Source organism: Mytilus californianus, unplaced genomic scaffold (assembly GCF_021869535.1).
Source record: "Mytilus californianus isolate M0D057914Y unplaced genomic scaffold, xbMytCali1.0.p SCAF_6, whole genome shotgun sequence".
In the NCBI taxonomy this organism is placed as follows: domain Eukaryota; kingdom Metazoa; phylum Mollusca; class Bivalvia; order Mytilida; family Mytilidae; genus Mytilus; species Mytilus californianus.
Window position 1 is genome coordinate 85,785,912 of NW_026262712.1, and position 24,499 is coordinate 85,810,410.

Sequence of the window (24,499 nt, forward strand, 5' to 3'; positions counted from 1 at the left end):
AGCTCTAACTTAAAAATATGGAGAACTTGATGATTAGAGGGTCTTTAACTTTTATTTTCGACATATGAGTTTGAATGTCCCTCTGGTATCTTTCGACCCCTCTTTTGCTAAGTTTGACAGTTTCAGATGACTGTACTCATTTTATGATACTTCCCAACTGCCCAAATCAGATTCGTGACGTTACCTTGTAATTATGACCCATTTTTTTACAGTTTAATTTTCATCCCCTTACTTGCTATTTCATGCTTAAGAATAAGTATGCCTGAAAAAAAATTATAAGAAAATACATAGTCCACACTAGGGCTTTTAAGAACTGTTCTTAAATTACGTATAAACATAAAAACAATATTCTATTAAAAGGTAACTATTTACACAAAAATGGGAAACTGCTGGTTTCGTTAAGCCCCTTGGGATTAAAAGAAGTGCCTTCAAACCATGAGTTAATCATCAGTGTTGTTCGGTCAAGAGGTGAATATTCGTTGATGTTTGAATTATTGGATTAGTTATTTCTTTTATTACCATAGCTCTGTAGGAACTATTAAAATTACTGTCTACATCTTTTTCTAATCTCTCTTTATTCGATTTGATGCAAAGTAGTTGACAATGTCTTCACAGAACCAAATGTTGTATCTAATGTGGAAACTTCAAATAACATTTTCATGCGTCCGAAATATATATCCTGTAATTAAACTCCTTTGACACCATGCAATGGTTGTTGTCAATTAAAGGCGTAGTCGATGACGCTGCCAACATGACATAAGAACGCGTAGAAAAAAGAAATAGTTCCTTTTGGTTAAAATTAATTAAGTCACTGTAATAAAAAGAATAACCAATCCAACATTTCAAATAGTGTAAAGTATCCAACTAAATGACCAAACAACAATAGCAATTCCCTAATGTGCTACAAACATTCGTGTTGTTCGAGCGATCGGTCACGCTTTGCATATTTTTGTTGTATTTGAATACTTGGGTTAGTTATTCGACTATTTCAGCATTGCAACCAATTTAATAGAATTAAAAGACATCGCTTCTCCTCAAACACCGTAAAATATATCGCTTGAATCTTTTCTCTAAAATGTTTATTACATACTCAGGATGTTCTCCTGATAAGAGGTATTTCTTGTTTTGAGTTCGACATAAAAGGTTTAACTCAACAACCATATGTCAAAGGGACATATAGTCATTTGATATAAAGTCCTTGTGCCACACGCAGGAAATTAAGGTCAAAGTGATGTTCAGAATTGTGAACTTTGGTTGTAAGCTCCTTAGAAGCTATACGCTAGTTATCGACATAATTTCATGCAAAAGTATACAGAGACCATATATATTTTGAATCGGTGTAATTTTAGCTATCATTGGGCAGACCTGAAGTAGCTAATTATTTTCCTCATTTGAAAGGGAAATACATAGAAACTATCTATTGTTGAATCAGTGAAAAGTTGACACTGGAAGTGACTTTTTGAAACCGGAAGTACCTGATTATTTTTCTTATTTCAAAGAAAATACTACGAACGAAATATTTAGAAATCTGTAAAAGATAAGTTTAGTTTTGGTAATTAAGTTTTTTCATATCTGTATAAAAAAAACGTTTAAACTCAAATAATCAATATATATACCTTAAATCATCGTGCTAAAATGGCATAAAATATTTGCCACTGCTCAATAAGCAAACAAAAATAACAACGTTTTTATACCGTTTTTCTTTGCACAAATTTGTTGAAATGTAGCCTTGCCAAACGACAACGAAAATACCATCAGGTTTGGCATGGTTAATTCCAAACATCCACTTTTAGCTGGTGTAAGACACTTGGTTAGACTTTCGGTATTTCTGGAAAAAAAAGATAATGAAAAACTTTTTACGCCATCTTAATCAATGAAAAAATCATATCGATATAAAAATAAGAAGATGTGGTTTGATTGCCAATGAGACAACTCTTTACCAGAGACCAAATAACATAGAAGTTTACAACTAAAGGTCACCGTATGACCTTCAACAATGAGCAAAACACAAACCGCATAGTCAGCTATAAAAGACCCCGAAATGACAAATGTAAAACAAATTAAACTAGAAAACTAACGGCATGATTTATCATGACTGTACAAAACAATGAACGAAAAACAAATAAGATATACAGCAACAAACGACACCACTGAACCACAAGCTCCTGACTAGGGACATGCACATACAGAATGTGGCGGGGTTAAACTAGTTTGTTGGTGCCAAACCCACCCCCTAACCTTGGAAGTGGTGTAACAGTACAACATAAGAAAAATATATAAAAATCAGTTGAAAAGGGATTAACTCATCAGATCGATACAAAGCAGAAAAACCTCTAACAAAAACACAGACCGGACGTGGCAGGGTATTTTTACATCCCCATAACAATAAAGATACTAAGTACAGATATGAGGGTACTCGCAGTTACTAACAGCTACATGTAGTTCAAAGCCAATAACAACTAATAAAAAAAAGCATGCATCTAAGACTAAAATCATGAATGTGAGACTGTTTATCCCTGAATTTTCAACTTAATGAAATAACTGTCCTAAAATTTATACCATGCGAAAATGTGCATCTTTTTTTTTTTAGAAATAATTCTAATGTCTGAACTATTATGTAAAGCATACGTTAATATCTAAATCGTGCATGGTGGCAATTTAATATAAAAAAAGTTGATAGTACAATGAAATTAGAAACATATTTTGTTCATCGCTGCAACATTGTTTACGCTTTTGTTTATATTTAAGCGTTCATTTATAATTCGCAAAAGGAGATGGTATATTTTGGGGCTTATTTGGTCATACAATTACAACTAGAGAAAATAGACAATAAAAAACATTAATACTGCATGCATCACTTTTTTTTTAAACATCTGAATGAATTTAAAAGTTAAACTGTAGGATCAAAAACTCTTCTACTGTTTCGGTTCTTATACAACCTCGGTTTTCTAATATTCGTCCTTGAGCGTTCCTGATGAAGGTAATTCCAGAAAAGCGCTTCGGACGCATGAAATTTATAACGTGTTGTTTTCATTTTTTTCATTTCACCTTTCTATGCAGGTAAGTGTAGCTTACAAAGGGATTATTGCTTTTGTTACATATCACTTTATGCAAGGGAAAGTACAAGTTGGTGAAAAAATGCTACTTTTATAAAACATTATACAATGTACACAAACAAAACTGAATCTATTTCTAACATATTCTTCACAGTCACATTAAACCTTGTGTGTTCTTATAATTTCATCCTTTTAAATAAAACTGTATAAATATACATTTTTTTTATCTAGGTCATTTCAAATATTACCTTGTGTAAGCAAAAACAACAAAGTATGAATTTTTTTGTTATTTAAATTATGTTCACTATTAAGTTATTGTTATTGACATCGACACGCGTGCTCCAAATAGTTTATTTCAACAGAAAACTTTTTGAAGGATTTATTGTGAATATATATATATATATATATATAGAAGTCTATAAAAAGGACCAACCAGCAAATTTACTATGTACCGGATCGTCTAGAATAGACGATACTGTGCAGATAAGGAAAAAATTATATAAGTCTAGAGATTTGCACAACGATACTAATATAAGATGGTATTATACGATTATATAAGTCTAGAGATTTGCACAACGATACTAATATAAGATGGTATTATACGATTGTTAAAATAATTGACACCGAAGAAGGCTATTTGTTAAGCCGAAATATTTGTCAACACGATTTATTAACAACATCTTCGTATAATACCATCTTATATTAGTATCGTTGTGCAAATCTCTAGACTTATATATATATATATATATATATAAGCACTTATTAAGAAACACAATTCATGGTGAGTAAAATGATATTACTGCAACTATATGATAACCTAGATGTGTTGGAACTAAACGAATGGCCCCATTCGCAAAATAAGCTTGAATCCATTTTTAGGAGTGGAAATTTGAGAATGAAAGTCTGTATAATTGTTATTTTCACGAGATGTCAAAGTCCAAAGTTCGTAATTTCATCACAAATCAGTGAAGTGGAAGCAGACGTCAACCCAATCTGTAACTCATCATAGAAGACTCACATACTAAAAATTAGCTTAATATGTGAAGGCGTTTAGAAAAAGTCGGTATAACTGTTATTTGCACAAGATGATCAAAGTCCAAAGGCCATTATTTTTAGCAAAATTGAATGGAGTGGAATCAAACCTTAATTCAATCTGTAACTCGTCATAGTAGACTCACATACTAAAAATCAGCTCAATATGTGAAGGCGCTTAGCAAAAAGTTCGTATAACTGCTATTTTCATGAAATTTTTAAATTCAAAGTCCAAAGCATGTAATTTCGGAAAAATCCGCGGAGCGGAACTAAACGTAAACTCGATCTGTTACTCATCATAGTTGACTCATATACTAAAAATCAGATCAATATGTGAAAGCGTTTAGTAAAGAAGTCTGTATTACTGCTATTTTCAAAGTCCAAAGCCCGTAATTTCGGCAAAAATCAGTGGGGCGGAACCAAACATAAACTCAATTCATCATAGAAGACTCGCATACTAACAATCAGCTCAATATATAAAGGCGTTTAGAAAGAATTAATGGTGTTGAACCAAACTTTAACTCGATCTGTAACACATCATAGCAGACTCACATACTAAATAATCAGCTCAATATGTGAAGGCGCTTAGAAAAAAGTCCTTATTTCTGCTAAGAAGTTAAAGTCCAAAGCCTGTAATTTTGACAAAAATCAGCGGAGCGGAACCAAACGTAAACTCGATCTGTAACTCGTCATAGTTGACTCACATACCAAAAATCAGATCAATATGTAAAGGCGTTCTGAAAAAATGTCCGTATAACTGTTCGTTGCGGAATGACGGAATGACGGATACGGGTTAAACTATATGGGCCGAAAATTTTGTTGCGGAGTCATAAAAAGTATTAACAAAAATACAGAGCTGCAAGGTGTAAATCCAATTAGGGGAAGTCAATAAAAACTAAAAATCAAACGTTACACTGTGTGAACCAATGGTCATATTCATGACTAGAAACAGGTATTTTATGAAGAAAATGGTTGGTTAAACCTGGTTTTAAAGCTAGCTTAACCTCCTACTTATATGACAGTTGTATGTAGTTCCGTTTTATTGACTTAATTCGATGAGCAACTCAAAGACATAATGGGACCCAGCAGCCAAAACTGTGTAAACATACATCACAGACATACAACACATCGGAATTAAACATTAAAAGAAACATACAAATAAATCTGACAAAAACGCTAACATATTTATATTTTTTTTGATTAAAATTACTTTACCTCTGTAAGTCAGGTTTCTTGTTTTCCAAACGTGAATACTGATTTTTATCTTGCCTCCTATACATTTCTAAGAATATGATTATTTAAAAGCAACCGCGTGGAAGTCGTGTATATTTCATATGCGGTTAGTAGGCGGGGTTTATTCCAATACACGGTTAGTAGTGGTGTTACGTCCCTTTGTAAAAACAACACGGTGTTGAGGAAAAATCTGACAGGCTTCAACAGACGAAGAAATTGATGATGAACGATTGAAATAAATGCAGAAAACACATTAAAAGCTAACAAGTTGTTATTGTTGGCATTTGTTTTTGTATAGGCCAATGAAGTAGGTTCTTAATATTGAAGACTTGATCACTTTGACAGGCCACTATAGTCTAAATGCTTCGCTCTCACTCCATATGAAATTTACGTATCCATATATATCGTATTAGGTCACTAGCACACTATGTAACTAATATTATCTTGCTTATTAGTATATCGCATATTCTCCTGTTATCAATGTTATACTTATGATGCATCCCCAAAATTATTATGCTGTTTTTGATCCAAGAAACCTTTTTTTTTTGTACTTAAGCGTCCCAATCAACAGGCCTTTTGTTTTATCAAAGTTGATTTTGGAACTAGATAGTATGATGCAGTTGTAGTTATAATATAAAGTTGAAAGAATTTATTTCTTTCATTTTCCTGATTCTGTTTCATACACATGTAACATTTAATCAAATCAAAAACATTCTCAAATATATTTACTACTGGTAACTGTGAAATATGTATCTCACATTTTTCTTTGTACTCTGAAAATTTCTTTTGCTTGTAGCTCTTGCAATGGCTTTACGTAAATTAACAGCATCATCCTCTTTATCGGAAAATGGACAATCCAAGTGCTCCTGCACTGTATCCCAGCCATGGTTTTCGGGAATCTTAAGATTTTGTTAGGAGTAATACCACCATTGTTTTCCGCTTATTAGTCTTTGTCAAATTTGCACTTTTCAAAAAATTGTGCAGAATTGATCTTTGTTTCAAATAAAGAAATACTTGGCATGAGTAACGTTTTATCAAGTCTAGTACTACAGACATTTCACATATCATTTCATTGCATATAAGATAATAACCATTACTGGAAGTCAACCAATCAAATTTTCACATCTTTTTTTCTTGTGTACAAGCTTTTGTAACAATGTAACCTCAAGTTTCCAAAATATTCTATAAAAACATGAAATAAAAAAAGAATGGTGCTTTGAAACACCCACGGAATATGTTTATGACTCAGAAATGTTTTACTGCAATGAAATGTAGGGTTAATATCCCAAGAAAAAACTGTTAAACTCAAGGGAATATTTTCTTTCGACCCTTTTGCCTATGCAACCGGATGTGACGTACTATGATTTGGTGGTATTACACCTGTTACACTTATTTAATGCTTTTTTCTCTTCTATATTCATAATAGAATACGTCGTCTAACGAAGTTAACTTGATGTAACTGTCAGTTTTGTCAACTTTCCGGAATGTTGTAAATTAAAATTTTGTGTTCAATACGGTTGCCATCGTGCTTCAAGGTGAAATCTGTAGCATCAACTCCAAAAATTTCTATGACTTACTTGAATTGCAAACCAACTCTCAAATGGTCGAATAATGTTATTTTTCTCTTGATCCCATGCGTAGTTCAAGACAGTTGAAAAAGAGAAACAGCACCGTCTGTGAAAAAATCAGTTCCAACGCCATAAAATTCTCCCATATCCCCAACATCGTGGGCAGGATTACCGTTAGACATTGTGTACACAAATTGTCGTGTGTGAACTGCAGTGTGTTGTAGTTACTGTGAGCTTATTCGATGAGTGGGCAGCTCAACAATTTCTTTATTTAGTATACCTGAATCCCACCCTTCAAACAGCCAAAAGTTTATTGATAACACTACGGAACATATGGGACGAGACAAAATACTTACGTCAATTTTTTTCATTGTATCCATAAGGAATAGCTTTTTCTTAATTATCATTAACACACATTTCTCCTTCTAAGCGATACTATGTACACCATTAAACTAAAATTGAATTTTTGTACTGTCTGTGACAGCTTTATAACCCGTCAAATGTTTGTCCATGTCAATGCCTAAATATTATTAGAGACACGGTGTGCTAGTGACCTGGTACGATCACGTCTGCATATTCTAGTATCCCTCCATAGAGTGGTGTGATCGATATGTCTGTCCATAAAGGTTAGGACTTGAGTCTATATTAGGAAATGGTTGTGTGACAAAATAAGATACAACTGAGATGATATTTGTTTTCAGATTATCTATCTTTTTTTTCAGAAAACTAAAATGCATATAGGACAGGACTATAACTAGTATAAGGGCATAGATGTAGGCGTTCATGTCAACCACCTGATCCTCTTCTACAACAAAAGGACCTTTTGTTCAATTTCTAATATCATCAGACAGATAAGAACCGAACTGTACTGGTTCAAATATTCATTTGTACCTGCCACCATCATATCTTGGTATACCATATCTCCAGATATCCGAGCTACCCGTCAGTGGAACATTTTGGACACACTACTAAAGCGTGTCTACACTACCCAAAAATAAGCTAATTAAGAAAATCATCTTACAAATTAACTGTACAAAGAGACTACTTTTTAACTATACATACTTTGGACTATGTAGCTGTTCATCACGCTACAGTACCTACACTCAAAATTGAATTACTACTCCACAATTAGTTAATTAAGAATAACATCTTACAAATTAACTGTACAAAACAATTTTTAATTATACATACTTGGAACTATGTATTTTTTTTATCACGCTACAGTAATTACACTCAAAAATGAATCCACTACTGGCCCGAGAACACAGTTATTTCGTAGTGCATTTCTTTTAGACAATGAATTCAAATTAAAAAAATCGCACCTGCTCTATCTGAAAAAGATTTTTAAAGTGTAGTGTACTACTATTGGGACACATAATATCAAAATTATAGAAAAATCTACCAGCTCTAACTCAAAATATTGACAATTCTATGTTAAGGGGGTCTAAAATTCAGTTTGACAGCTTCAGACATACTAGTTTTTGACCTTTTTGAACTGGACCAAATCACACGATTCAGCACCCAAATTTTTTAAAACATGTAATATCATCCCTTAACATAATATTTCATGCATAAAATATAAAAGAAAGTGTATGAACAAATTTTGCAAGATATACACTGTCCACACTAGGGACTATCTAAGGACGATAACTGTGTCCTCGGACCAATACTTGACAGAGATAGATAGATGGATGTTTTTCCATGATTATTGAAGCAAAATGTGATTCGAACTTTTTGAGAAGAAAAACTTTCTACAGCCCCAAATAACATTATTTGTTATCGGTAAACCTGAGCAAGTTGTTCCTTTTCGGACTTCATCTTAAATCGGTGTTCCTATGCTCTTGAATGCTAGCTAGGACACTCCATATATTTAAATGTGTAATTTTGATTTGGCTATCATTCCCATATTTGTGTATACCACCATATTGTAACAAATGTCTACATTAAATACGTATACACGTGTACAATACAATACTGTTTATCTACTAAAATAAAAAAAATTAAAGCATATATTTTTTACTTGTTATTTTGACAAATGTTTTACATAAATATACTGAATTATACACATGTACATATCAAAATAAGAAGTGTGGTATAATTGCCAATGAGACAACTCTCCACCAGAGTACAAATGGCGCATAATTTAGCAACTATAGGTCACCGTACATACCACATAGCAAGCTAAAAAGGCCCCGAAATGACAAATTTAAAACTGTTCAAAAGAAAAAAAATAACGGCCTGACTTTTTTACAAAACAATAAACGGAAAACAAACATGATATACAGCAACACATGTCAACAATTAAGTTACAGGATCTAACTTGGGACTAGCACATCAGAATGTGACGAGTTAAACATGTTTGCGGTCGCCCAACCCTCCCCTAACCAGTAAATATAACAGTGGTGTAGCAGCACAACATAAAAACAAATTTTAAAATTCAGTTAAAAAGGGCTAAACTCATCAGATCGATACAAAGCAATAACAAAAACAATTAAACAAAACCAATTTTATGTAGCGACACAAATGTATTTCAGGCATTTTAAATATACATTGAATAGTGTAAAAAGCTGTGAAATCTAATCATAGTCTAGAATTTTACAGCTTCACCTCAAAATCAGTCCCTGAATACCCGTATTTTGTATGTATAATGTGCATGAACATTACACTAGGAGTACATATTTTTTCTGATATTCCCTATCCGCCTCAGTATCTCACAATAATAATACAAGTATATTTTGCAAAATTAACAAATTAAACAAATTTTTAACTTTAAATACAAAGTTAAACTTTTTCAGGTAATCTTGGAATTAACATACATTTAAATTGGACTATTTTCATTCATAATTATATATATGTAAATAAATGTATATTGCATATAAAAAAAAAACTAGCTTTACCTTGTAGTTTTATAAGTAATGCTTCTGTCGTTTGAGAACAAACAACACATGTTCAAAAATCGGCGACAAAATGTGATTGTTAAATGTAAATCAGCAAAATGTGTGTACAAACCTCTCCCCTCACCTAGTTAAACCATATCTTGTTTAAAGGGTAAAACGCACAATACGAAAATCTGCACATCCGAATATCACCAGGATGAGCTTTAAATCGAACAAGGAAATGAAATACTGCAAAAATTTGGACAGCAGGGTAAAAGATATGTCTATTCTAAAAGACAAGGTCACAAACTTAGTTTACAGTTGTACAATTTATATTTATCTAAACTATATAACATCGTAAGAAGTACTGTTTACGAACTAAATTATATTCATGTAGTAGTTATTACCTGCACATAGCTCCCCAGATATTTTTGCTTTCATGTAAGGTATCAAACTTAAATTCATAGTTCGAGATATCGTTCCCATTTCTTTCTAAACAGTTTTTTATCGATGAACAGTCTGTACAATATGCCTTTTTCTGAATCAAAATAACCAATAGCACTAAAAAGAAAATAATAAAAAATAATTGAAAATTAGAAACAAAATATACTTTACAGTATACAGATACAAATGTTCAATAGTTATAAGAAGATGTGGTATGAGTGCCCATGAGACAACTCTCCATCCAAGTCACAATTTGTAAAAGTAAACCATCATAGGTCAAAGTACGGCCTTCAACACGGAGCCTTTGCTCAAACCGAACAGCAAGCTATAAAAGGCCCCAAAAATGACTAGTGTAAAACCACTCAAACAGGAAAACCAACGGTCTAATCTATATAAAAAACGAGAAACGAGAAACACTTATGAACCACATCAGCAAACGACAACCACTGAACAACAGGTTCCTGACTTAGGACAGGTGCAAACAAATGCAGCGGGTTTAAACGTTTTAATAGGCGTCATCCTTCACCCTAACCTGAAACAATAGTGTTACATCACAACATAGAAAGACACACTATAAAATATCAATTGAAATGGCTTAACTCAATCAAAAGACAAGTAAACATACACTGAACGAATAATTTGATCTATGCCACAATGTAAAACAATATCAGAAAGACAACCATAACCTTGGACAAAATGCCGCCAAATAAAATAACGTACACAGTAATTTTGTTGTAAGGTATACCTGGAGTACGGAAATATTTTTGATTGTATTAATAACGCATTGTTGCTGTGTTGACCTAATGTCTTCTAATAAGTAGTGTACACTTATTTGGATAAATATTGGTATTGGATTTTCACAAGACTAGTATATTTTGTGTTCATGTTAGCTATGGCATTCGGTTGAAAGGCATTTCGGTGATTAGAAAAAAAAAAGGTTCTACGTGTAATAATGGTAAATCATAGTTTTGTTTTATCTATCAATATTAAATCCTTATTGCAAATGTTTATATATAAAAAAAGATTAGACAAGGACCGCTGGAAATATTCATTTCATTTTATAGATACAGATACCGAAATATAATAGTATCATTACTGCCTTTTTCTGTATTGCCACCGAAACTCGAAGAGTTGGGGGACCAACACAGAAAACCGGGAACCTATACCTGGGTCATTGCAGACACAGCCAGTGTCCATAAACCATTAATCAAATGATTCTAACTCTTTAATTAAACTAAGAAACTATTCGCTCAGCTAGTCCTGCAACATATATATGTCGACCTCGAGTCGGTGACGATTTTCCTGTTCGTTTTGTTTTTTTGGTAATTCTTTTTATTTATATCTGTTATTCGTTCGTTTCTATTTGCTAGTTAAACTACTAATGCCCCGACCGAGGTCATGTCGCATTAGTTATAAATCACAATAATTCAGATTACAATGTAATTACAAATAATGTGGGTTTTACGGCAAGAGACACCAAACAAACGACACAAATAACCAAAATTAATCTTGATAAAAACATACGATCTTCAACAACAGACAGGTGTCTATGCATTAAGTTTACTTTCAAAGTAGCGCAAAACTTTTGCAACTAAAATAAGTCAATAGTTTTACAAATAAAAAAGTATCTATAGATAACAATTGTAATACATATTTATTCTACAATATTCAAATGTTTAACATGTTATGTCAAAATTATGTTACTCACATGAAAGTGGAACTAAATATTTTGCCATCATTATGAAGTTCAAAACGCTGACTGGTAAGGAGGAATAACAACAACCTTAGATATACCTAACAACCATGAACATCTGTGTTTTCCTTAAATAACTACATAGGAAGTCAACTAATACTATTCATCGTTTAGTTTTTTGTTGTTTGAAATTTTTGAAAGGAAGTGTTCCCTATGCTGTCTAGTGTTAAACAATGTTAGAAGTTACGAATCATATTATTTGTGCTTCGTTAAAAAGATTATAACAAAACTGCTTAAACGCCTATTTCAATATGATATCAATAACAGATCATTAAGATGCAGGTATTTTTTTAAACAAATAAAACGTTTGGGTTTTTGCATGTCAACTGTAATTATTTCCTTGTAAATTTATAAAATTGGTATAAATTGAATCTCCTAATAAGAAAAGTAACATTGTATCTATAATTCTGTTGTCTGTACCTAACTAAATATTTTGATACAAAAGACTCATCGGTGACGCCAGAATCAAGATAGTTCAAAAGGCCAAATAAATTACAAAGTTGAAGAGCATTGAGGAACAATCATTGCCAGTTGACATGTATAGTTATCAACGATGCATGAAACGGATATATAGAGCAGTTGTTTATCCCTGATAGTGTAATCAAGCAATGTATCGAGTATTTTCAAAATTAAGATAAAATTATATGCATGTAGATAGACGCCAAATTAATTATTATAGATAAAAAAAAATCTAATAGAAAGTTAATTTTATAAACAATCAAACGTCAATTGAAAATAGATCAGCTATTTATTTTCGAAAGGTATGTGGTACAGAATGCAGAAATTTTATATAGAAACAACTTAACTACAGACTTTTGAAGTTTTAATGTATCGGTAAAATATACTGACGGACTTTAAAAACACACATTTAGGTGATTATTTTTACCAAATAATGCTTTTATTGCTGTTCTTCATCTTAAATGTACAGCGAGGCCTTACACACGGATAAAAAAAAACTCTTACCTCACTGCAAGTTTAAGACGGTCCTCAGCACCGGGTTGAGTGGAATTCTTTGCAAAAATAATTCGGATCGACTTTGTAAGATGTAACACTACCAAATCGGGCCCGGTCACAAGAAACATACTGGAAAGTAGTACATATTTAAAACAAAATAGTTCCTACGCATACACAACATGTAGGTGTAAATATCAAACTATGCAGAAAATATTTTTGTAATTTATGTATCAACTGAAAGGCGAAGGACTGATGATCCTTGTAGAACGCATTTTGAGTGATGATTTAGAATAATACAAAAATGTATGAATGAATTCTAAAATTGAGGGCATGTATTGCCTATTTCTCGGATATAAAATACCTGGTTTGGTGTATCCAAAGTTTCGGTAACCAGTATGGTCTGATGTGTATATAACGGAATATAGATCCCCCCATAAATGTTACAAAGTGAAAAATTTAACGTGGATAGGAATTGGGGCCAAGAATACATTTGTGTGGGTGGTGTGTGTCTTATTAAAATTTTAGTACAAAAACTGGCCTAAAATTGAGAGAATGAAACAACTTAACTACATAAGTGAAGTTATCTCAAGGGTAAATACACCATAGCTTTAAACATACACAAGAGCATACATGTATTCAGTAAAAAATATGGTGCATTTCAATATGCCGAGACTGAGCAATGAAATTTGAATCAGGCCATAAGAATGTTGAATCTGGAATACGTCAACGTGTTTTTGACAATTTCACGTAAGAAACTCCTCTTACATTTGTAAAACCGTTTTAAAGTTAATTCTTACTATAAGCCAAAGGAAATTCTTTGATCTTATTTGAATTTTGAAAATTCTTAGCCATAATAATTTAAATTGTATTCTCTTTTTTATATGACAATGGTCTTGTTGTTCACGTGGTAGAGGGCTCGTAAGGAATATTACAGGGAGATTATAGATTTCATCCCAAAACAATTACATTAGAATTTATGTTACTGTTTGATCGATAAGCACTTATCATCTAGGAATAAGAGCAAACACTCTGAATAGTGTGTCTGTTTGTGCGACAAGTCTATACATATGGACATGAATCTGTCTGATATAGGTGTAATGTAGACGAAACGCGCATCTGGCGTACCAAATTATAAGCATGGTATTATCTTAATGAATTTTTACATGGCGATTATTGTGCTGATGGTTGGCTGCTAGTCCCCGAGGGTATCATCATCTTATTTGTCGGGGATTATGTATTGACATGATTCATAACATACCTTTCTTAATTTCTACCATAATTTTTAAAAGAAATATTGGTTTCAACTCCCTGAAGTTGACCTCTAGGTGATTATGCTCTTCTTTATGGGCCCCTTACATATAGCTACTCGTGTAATCAAGTTAATTCATTTAACTACCCAAAAGTCTAAATCCCTTTCTTTTTATTACCTGCGTCACAAACGGTGAAAGCAGGTCTAGTAACCGCTCGATTCCGTCCATACGCCCCAAAGACCTTGGATAGAAAACTTACGTCACACTTTGGAAACTGTGAAAGGGAATGATTTCATATTTGGTCTGCAGCTTCATAATGATTAGTTGTAGCGGGTAAGCAATTTCTACGTTTGCCTTGCATCCAATTCCTGCTTGCCGATCGACAGTTTAAAATTTTACAACACTCATTGTACAAGAATTTTTTTTTTTGCCTTCTATAAAAGGGAATGATCAGTTATGCTTTAGTATACATATTACCCCAATCAATTGCATACAGCGGCACAGGCCCAGGCCCGATATTGGTCTTGTTTACTTGTTTACTTGGTTAATGTCTTTACATAAAAAGGTAGCAATAGCAATATCGGTAGAAAGCTTCTAACATTGAGTGAATATGCTATTTTAGTTAATAAATGAACCAACACGTATATCATAGAAACCGATCAACTATATTGGATTTTATTCTATGAGATGAGACATTCCTGAAAACCGAATCTGGAATTAAAACCACAAATCTGCATTATTTCTATCACTTTTAATTGCGTTTTTCACATGATTTTGATTAAAATTTTTATGATATAGCTATTTAACATTTTCTTTTTAATGGAATGAAAATATTAAGGGTCAGCAGATTCGAAAGGTCAAAACGACAAAAAAAAAAAACCGGTGGCACGCGACAAATTCGTATTTTATCATATTATTCCCCCAAATACTCATACTGAAATGACTTGTACACCAAAAACGAATCCGGTGATATATTTGTTTTTCGATTTTAAAATACAGTTCAACAAGATCTAAATGATTACAAAATTCCATATATTGGCCAATTACGCGATTCGTAGTAATTAAGCTGTCAAGTTTCACATCGCTATTAGCAACAAAAAAAAAAGAAGTTACCTGCACAAACTATATGGTATCTATTCTACATATTCGACACAAATAAGACGTTTACCCATATCTCTTTTTTTTCGTAAATAGTGTAGCTCTTGCAGATCGTTCGATACCAATAAATTAATGATGGTGAACTTTTTTAGATTTAAGATATTTATAATATCATCATCATAAATTGGAAATGCCGATGAAAGGGTATGTTCGAAAAGGCCTCGATTCGGTTTTGTAGTACCAATTTTAGAAACATCTCTCCGATTTGCTGAGGTTTTATTTTTAGACCCATTGCGCAAAATTTGTAATCGACTGTAATACTATCTTTGGAAGTATTAATATTAGATATACATTTTTTTCGATATTTAGGTGCAGTTCCAAACACGCTAAATGCACACAAAATTTCATCAAAATCCGTAATATCGACCAATTATGTGTACCTTGCACAGTATTTCAGATGTTTTAAAGCTTTCCCCAAAGTCAAGCATGACGACTCACTATCCAAGCTTAATTTCTTTTGGTTTAAAAACTAGTTGTAAAATAGATCGCAAAAGTTTGATTTAAATGAAAAGCCTTCCAGTGCCAAGTTGACTTCGACTGGAGAGCCATGAGGGTCTATTTTATGCTCTCTGTTGCTTATGATCTTCAAAAATGAAGATATTGATAGTGAAATCAATACATATTACATTGCTTAAATGGCTTATTATATTAAAATCAGTCTTAAAAAATGAATAGTTGTCTAGACAAATCAATGACGTGTTAAATTCAACGCTAACAATGCTAAAGATATTTAACTCTATAAAACAAAAACAACAAAAACACATACAAAATGTCGATTTTCGTAAACACTTGGGTATGTTTTTTTTTAAAATAATCTTTCATATGATCAGCACATTTTTAGATAGCTAAAACAACTCATCAGCGTTTAGGTTAATAAAATAACAGTCACATGTAAATAAATGTATGAAGAGATTCTTACCTAGATACTGTCTAGAATCTTTGCATAAAACAATGATAAGACATCTTTGACTATGGGGATGTTATTCTGGAAAATTAGACTAAATTTGAATCGGATATTCTTGAAAATGTCCAGAGACGTGCATCATTATAATTTAACCTCAAAAAATGTAACTCGGGTAGAGGAGCAATTTCGAAGGCAAAGGCATCGTCTCATTCTTATATTCAAAATAAAAGAAGTGAAATGCTAAACCTAACTGCAGAATACCTTCCCGCTTTTGAAAAGTAATATAGCCAATTATTATTTCAGAAGAAAAAATCATATCTTCTCAATCGACAACAACTAATTTCTCATTATCTTTCCCCCCGGCAACTATTAAAAGAGAGGCGAAAGATACCAAAGGGACATTTAAAATCACAAGACTGGAATGAATTACCTAAAGATACATGTATCAAAGCTTAAGAATCAACTTAAAGACTTTTATAGAGTTCCTACTGTTCCTAAATATTTTTTCCTGGGGACTTGAGATGGGAAAAAATATCATTCCTAATTGCGCGTAAGCTTGAATAAGCGGTTTGAATGATCATCTCTTCAAATATAATGCGATGCCTTATCGAAACTGCAATTGCTGTAATTGCTGCTTGCAAAAGTCCATTTCACACTTTTTACTTTTTGTCCCTATTATATTACCATATGCTGCATATAACAAATATTATCTTGCAAAAAGTGATGGGTTCTAATTGGCTGTGACTCGATGTTGCACTATTTCGATATATGTATTGTTTGAAGTCTTGTATATTCTGTACATCTTGTATTTTGATGAAGATAACCATCAGTAACCCTTGTGTTGTTGGCAATCCTTGTTTAAACAAATAAAGCGTTACATTAAATATAAAGAGAGATCTAACATGTAATAATGAGGGCGGGTTCTCGGATCCATTTGAATAATTTGAAGACATCACATTTGTAAAACTTGTAATTTATTTATTATAATAATCAAATGTTTAACAATATCTTGTTACGTGTACACTATTTTTGTATTTAAGATGCGATCGACATCTTACGTTTGGAAACCAAATAATTAAAAAAAAAAACGTTTTACGTCAAATACATCTTAGGTTTTCTTTTATTGACGGATTTTGAGGTTATTTGGATCGCGGCCTTTTTGAAGTCAATTTTTATATGCTTTTTGCCCAACATTGATATTTTTCCCGTTTTATGGGGATGGGATCCGGGTGCGCCGCTGTTTGAATTTTCCCCTTAGTTTTAATCATAGTTTAAATCAGTACAATAACCTAATCAGTAACTAACATACAATAAAATTGGATACATGGTACATGTACCACTGGGAACTGGTAGTCCAACACCAGCACTACTGACTCGGTGGTAGTGAATTTTGCGAAGCCAAATAGATAAACAACTCACTCAAGAGCATCGTCAAAACTTTAAAAGGCTTAACAAAAACAATCAAAAGCAATTAACGAAGAAAGTTGCAACTTTGACGTGAAACATGCTGTATATATCTATATATAAAACTTGTCAATGAGTGAAAAGGCGCAGAAACACATAAACACAAAATAACGTAGATATGTGTGCTAGTATTTTAGTTCCTGTCGAGCACATAACTGTTAGTGGAGTTGACACAAAGTCAATAGCTTTCTGGCTACATTTTCCCTGAATCGCCTCTTTCATACATTTTAATAATGGATCCTCGGAGCCGCTAAAATGAAATGTTAATCGATATTAACAACATGTTGCATGATACTATATTTAGATAAATGTGTGTATAGTCTATCCAAGTCGTATTCAAATAAGTAAATAAGACGAAGAGATAAAAGGAAAAGGTACAATGAACAACATAAAAAAATAAGGTCTAGAAATATTGGTATTACAAACATCATAAAAATACAGCTGCAAGTGAAACAGTACTCACTGATACAGTAATAACTATGGTATCAAAAATGGTTAAAAAACTATCAATGAGCTGTTTTGAGAGTTTCCATTGATTCAAGGTTTGTTATATTTGTTTATTCAGAAAAAATAGCTATACGCCACAATTGTATTTCAGCTTTCCAGTTGCAAACTTTCCATTTATATGTAGCAACATTCCAGCAGCAACTGCATGTAGAGTATTATCTCCCAGTTAACACGATATTACAGAGCTTGGATTTTCTATCATGATTTCCTAGATAGAGGGTTGCTGCTTACAAATAAGCTTTAAAACCAAGAGTTCCAAGTTGTGAAGTTGAAATCATTCCTTTAAATATTTCAGGGACGCCATCACGAGTTGGTTGACATCTTTGGAATATCTGTTTCCCAGATGACAACAATTGTTTTCCACTTGTCTTTACCACAATCACGTCTTATTTTCCTCGAATGTGACCTACCGAATTAGATTTATCACCGTTTAGTACTTACATGAGTAACTCGACGGTTGCCACATGTGGAACAGGATCTGCTTACCTTTACGGAGCACCTGAAATCCCTCCTTGTGGGCTCTCGTGTGCCTTAGACTTAAACATGTTTTCACGGTTTATAGATCAGTCGTCCGATCTGTATATTTACTGAATATGTGACATTTTGAAGTAGTCTAGATTCGTCTGTTTTGCAGGAGACGAATTAAAATTGGTACCATTGATGTTATTACTCTGTCGACGCACTAAGACTCGATTCTTTTTAGGTTCATTTGTTGCTTTACATTAGGCTAATAAAAAATAAAATTTAGTATGAATGCTACTTGACATACAATCAACGTCTTTCATTGTTTATCAACAATAATGATGGTTATGTTTTACTCACCCACAACCAGCGGAATCATACTTTTCAGGGTTGCTTAAGATCGCGTTCAGTACGCTATTGAAACAGTTTGACACACTATTTGCAACTCCAGATTTTTGAAAGCAAATAGTTAACTCAATCAAACCTATTTAAAGAAAAAACTATCTTTCAAATCTATATACAAAAAAATATACAAATATACTTAATATGTTATGCAGTTTCAAAACATATCACTTAAATTATTTAAGAATAGGTCCATACGTATTTAGGTATTTATACATCCTTGACTTTCAAATGTCAATACAGAAAAGCGCATCAGTCGCACGAAATTTTCAAAGATTTTTAATGTATTATGGTAACTATTAAGTAACGTATTCATTTGTATGTCGATTGTAGTACATATGAATTTTCATAACAACTGTAGGGTGTACATTCAGCAATCGGAAATGAACATAGCCTCATAAAACACAATCCAAAACAACAAAAAGTCAACACGCTGTTTTGAACTACATACAAAATTCTAAATCTTATATTTCAAGCGCCATCGACCGAGTCTAGATAAGTTGTGCTATTCAGACAATTGTTTTCAGGAAAATATCTGCCACCAACACATTGTTCCTTACGGATAGAATAATTTGCTACAGAGAACAACTGATCAGGCTCTTGTTTATTTTCAACAAAACATGGTTTTGTTTTGTAGTGGGTCTATCCTGGTCACATAAAATTGATCTTCCTTTTTTTTTTAAACAAGTCGTAAAAATGGTGTTAATTTGCTTCAGCATGTTATACAAGTGATATAAAGGATACAACAGACATGCATGTTTGCTTTTCAGCAGGTTTATTAAAACGTCCTCAGCTCAGTTGCGTTCATGGTTAGTCATGTTAGTCAAGGAACCTGGGCAAAATTGCAAAAACAATGTTTCTGTCATGTTTTGCTGCTGCGTATACATATCATTTCGTATATTTTTCTCCAACATGTTTTCTTTACTTTTAAATGAAGGAATACAATGTCGAAGGCTTTTTTTTTAAGAACAGCAGTTGTTTTCCGGAGTCGAGAAAACTGCGTACAACACAGACCTAATGTTCTCAGTTACTTGTATTTAAGTATTGTTCCATCGAGAAATTGTGTAAATTTTAGAAATACGAGCTGAATTTGAATTTAAAAAAATAACCTTCAAACAATTGAACAATACTAAGGGTGCATGCAATGAAATAAGTAAATTTTAACTTTATATTGCATTTCATAAAAGGAAAAAGAGTAACATCGGGATATCTCATCTGAATTCTTATATTCTGGGAACATGGCCAAATGAAATTCTACTATCAGCTATTTTGTTATTTAACGAAATATAGATGACATTTTCTAATATGTCTGTTGGTTCATATATGGTTCCTTCAAATGTTTTTAGACGCAGGTAAATGTAAGCCTATAATAACTAAAATAATCTACTTACTGTCTATTTGGGCACATGTTTGTTGATATGATCTTTTAAGTTGTACTTTTGATGGCACATACGGAATAATACCTGCTATTGAAGGACAAGTTGTAAGTGTACTCGGTTCATAGCATGCCACCAGATTGTCGACACTTCTTAAAGAGAACATAAATTTTAAAAACTTGAATGATATATACAGTTCCTTGGTGAAATAATCTGTCATTATAAAAATAAGAAGATGTGATATGATTACTAACGAGACAACTCACCACCAAAGACCAAATGGCGTAGAAGATAGCAACTAATTGTGATTGTCCGCTTACATCTTTTTACACCACGATGTCGTCAAATGAAATTGGAGACCCTACATTTATCATGCTTTTCAATAACATATGATCAAATCGCTGAAAGACCCTTTCCTAAATTATTGATAACTATCATTCTGCTTTGACAATACTATATTGGTGTAAATTAGATATAACCATTCGGGCTAACGCCCTTAAGGTGTATTTAACACTTGTTATTATGATCATAGTAAGTTTCTTTGTCGCAAAACAAATACTAGTACTAGAATGTGCAGGAATTCTGATTAACTATCTGAGAATACCGCTAAAATGGCCACTAGGTGTGTGCTTTTACTGTAATGTCAAAATAAGGAGATGTGATATTATTGTTAATGAAACAACTTCCAACAAAGTCTAAATGGCGTTGATGTATAAAACTATGAAGGACAGCCTTTAAGTATACCAGACTTTAATAAAACTATCAAAATAAAGAACATCAATAAAGCTATAGTTCTTATATAAATCCTTGTGTTTCATTATGCGTTTACAGTATACCGTGACATCAAACCTTATATCATTATTAAACATATAGAAGCAGTAAAGTCTACAGGTTTCTCATGTACTCTACACACAAAAATATAATAAAAAGTTATATATCAAATTTATAATAGCCGAAATACGAATATCAGTTACATATATGTACAACATTTTAAAGAGTGTAATTTAATAATTGCGTATTTACTTGCACTAAAACTATTTCATACCCGCAGAAAGCTTCCCAGCTTTTTCTTATGCTGTATTCTGTGCTGAACGAAATCGTTAAACCAGAAAAGTCTACACCTTTATTTTCCAAACATTGTTGCAAAAATAAACATTCGCCTGAACAAATCTGTAATTGCCCTAGCATTACGAGTATAATAATGGCTGCAAAATAAATTTATAGTTTCATAATATTCGTTAGTATAGATAAAATACGATAAAGAACTTCTAGTAAATTTACTTTCAAAAAGTAATTAGTAAAATTACGTATTGCTAAAAACAAAAGTTTAAATATAACAAATAAAACAACAAAAAATTAAAAAAAAAGATAATCTAATTTTAAACTCGTTGAGCTTTTTATGTGAAGTAGTAAGATACATGTGAAAACGTGTTACTTACATAAAACAGATGCAACATATTTGTTCAACATTTTTCAGATTTAAGCACACAAACTGATGAGTTAATCGAACAGCAGGTAAATGTGACTAGTGTCAAGCTATCCAGCAATTCTCATCCTGCAATTCTCTTTATAAAAAGCTATCCTGCAATTCGTCATCCTGCAATTGCGTTTGGAAAATTACTTGGGCGACAATTTTATTTTTCTTTAAAATCATAGTTTTTGACTTTTTTGTTCGAAAACAAGATTTATATAGAAAATCAAAGATTTTTATATCCCATAACAAAATTCTAACTTTAGTTTGAAGATTTCTAACTCATATTTACGGTTTTGTAATTACCATTTACAATAAATAAAATCATGATGACGATTCAAACAAAGTATTATCTGTTAAGTCCAGGATGTGATTCGTATTTACGCATGTTTTATCCACATTTGCAATTTTCAAAAACTCATATTAACGACTAAAAATGTAGAATTTGATATAAAATAATTTTTTCATGGTAAACCGACAATACAACTTCTATTTGAAACTTCATAACTCACGTTTGCGACCCATTGCCTCGACAGTTCTGTGGCTAGGGATTATAGAGACTGCCCTAAAAAATAGCTATTGGATAGTACTACAGCGGGAGGGTAAAGAATTTCTGGGGTAAGCATTCTTAAAGGCCGAAAATGTCGTCCGAAACATGGAAATAAAGCCAAATTCGATAAAATACGCATTGGGGAAACCCACTTTCCGACCCATTGTCTCTGTAGTTCTTTATGGCTAGGGATTATAAACGCTGTCCTAACGTAAAGCTATTGGATAGTACTACAACGTAAGGGAATGAATGTCTGGGGTAAGCATTCTTAAAGACCGAAAATTTAGTCCGTTACACGAAAAAAAAAGTCAAATTTGATAAAATACGCATTTGGGGTCATCCACTTTCTAACTCATTGCCTTGGCAGTTCTGTATGGCTAGGGATTATAGATTCTGCTCTAATAAATAGCTATTTGATAGTACTACAGCGGGAGGGTAAAGAATTTCTGGGGTAAGCATTCTTAAAGGCCGAAAATGTTGTCCGAAACATAGAAATAAAGCCAAATTCGATAAAATACGGATTGGGGAAACCCACTTTCCGACCCATTGTCTCTGTAGTTCTTTATGGCTAGGGATTATAAACGCTGTCCTAACGTAAAGCTATTGGATAGTACTACAACGTAAGGGAATGAATGTCTGGGGTAAGCATTCTTAAAGACCAAAAATTTCGTCCGTTCACGAAAAAAAAAGTCAAATTTGATAAAATACGCATTGTGGGTCATCCACTTTTAAACTCATTGCCTTGGCAGTTCTGAATGGCTAGGGATTATAGATTCTGCTCTAATAAATAGCTATTTGATAGTACTACAGCGGGAGGGTAAAGAATTTCTGGGGTAAGCATTCTTAAAGGCCGAAAATGTCGTCCGAAACATGGAAATAAAGCCAAATTCGATAAAATACGCATTGGGGAAACCCACTTTCCGACCCATTGTCTCTGTAGTTCTTTATGGCTAGGGATTATAAACGCTGCCCTAACGTATAGCTATTGTATAGAACTACAACGTGAGGGTACAGAATTTCTGGGGTAAGCATTCTTAAAGACCGAAAATTTAGTCCGTTACACGAAAAAAAAAGTCAAATTTGATAAAATACGCATTTGGGGTCATCCACTTTCTAACTCATTGCCTTGGCAGTTCTGTATGGCTAGGGATTATAGATTCTGCTCTAATAAATAGCTATTTGATAGTACTACAGCGGGAGGGTAAAGAATTTCTGGGGTAAGCATTCTTAAAGGCCGAAAATGTTGTCCGAAACATAGAAATAAAGCCAAATTCGATAAAATACGGATTGGGGAAACCCACTTTCCGACCCATTGTCTCTGTAGTTCTTTATGGCTAGGGATTATAAACGCTGTCCTAACGTAAAGCTATTGGATAGTACTACAACGTAAGGGAATGAATGTCTGGGGTAAGCATTCTTAAAGACCAAAAATTTCGTCTGTTCACGAAAAAAAAAGTCAAATTTGATAAAATACGCATTGGGGGTCATCCACTTTTAAACTCATTGCCTTGGCAGTTCTGAATGGCTAGGGATTATAGATTCTGCTCTAATAAATAGCTATTTGATAGTACTACAGCGGGAGGGTAAAGAATTTCTGGGGTAAGCATTCGTTAAGGCCGAAAATGTCGTCCGAAACATGGAAATAAAGCCAAATTCGATAAAATACGCAATTGGGAAACCCCCTTTCCGACCCATTGTCTCTGTAGTTCTTTATGGCTAGGGATTATAAACGCTACCCTAACGTACAGCCATTGGATAGTACTACAACGTGAGGGTAAAGAATTTCTGCGGTAAGCATTCTTAAAGACCGAAAATTTCGCCCGTAACACGAAAAAAAGAGTCAAATTTGATAAAATACGCATTGGGGGGTCATCCACTTTCCAACTCATTGCCTTGGCAGTTCTGCATGGCTAGGCATTATAGATTCTGCTCTAATAAATAGCTATTTGATAGTACTACAGCGGGAGGGTAAAGAATTTTCTGGGGTAAGCATTCTTAAAGGTCGAAAATGTCGTCCGAAGCATGGAAATAAAGCCAAA

The 24,499-nt window shown here is 32.9% G+C and overlaps 1 protein-coding gene and 1 long non-coding RNA gene across 2 annotated transcripts in view; both read right to left on the reverse strand.

Moving 5' to 3' along the window:
* Positions 1–12,146, reverse strand: part of LOC127706525 (uncharacterized) — a 28,597-nt gene extending 16,451 nt beyond the window's left edge. Inside the window, exons 1-3 of the mRNA XM_052211192.1 lie at positions 11,918–12,146; positions 10,173–10,326; positions 1,695–1,828 (exon numbers count right to left, since the gene is read on the reverse strand). Coding sequence (XP_052067152.1) covers positions 1,695–1,828; positions 10,173–10,326; positions 11,918–11,948 — 319 coding nt within the window. The 5' untranslated portion in view covers positions 11,949–12,146. The remainder of the gene's footprint in view (positions 1–1,694; positions 1,829–10,172; positions 10,327–11,917) is intronic.
* A 5,037-nt stretch (positions 12,147–17,183) lies between these two features.
* LOC127706538 (uncharacterized) lies at positions 17,184–21,943 on the reverse strand. Its single transcript, XR_007984532.1, has 5 exons — positions 21,879–21,943; positions 21,485–21,644; positions 20,455–20,591; positions 19,022–19,145; positions 17,184–17,942 (listed from the first exon to the last, which is right to left on the reverse strand). It is a non-coding gene; the product is annotated as an uncharacterized LOC127706538 (long non-coding RNA).
* Positions 21,944–24,499: the final 2,556 nt, after the last annotated feature.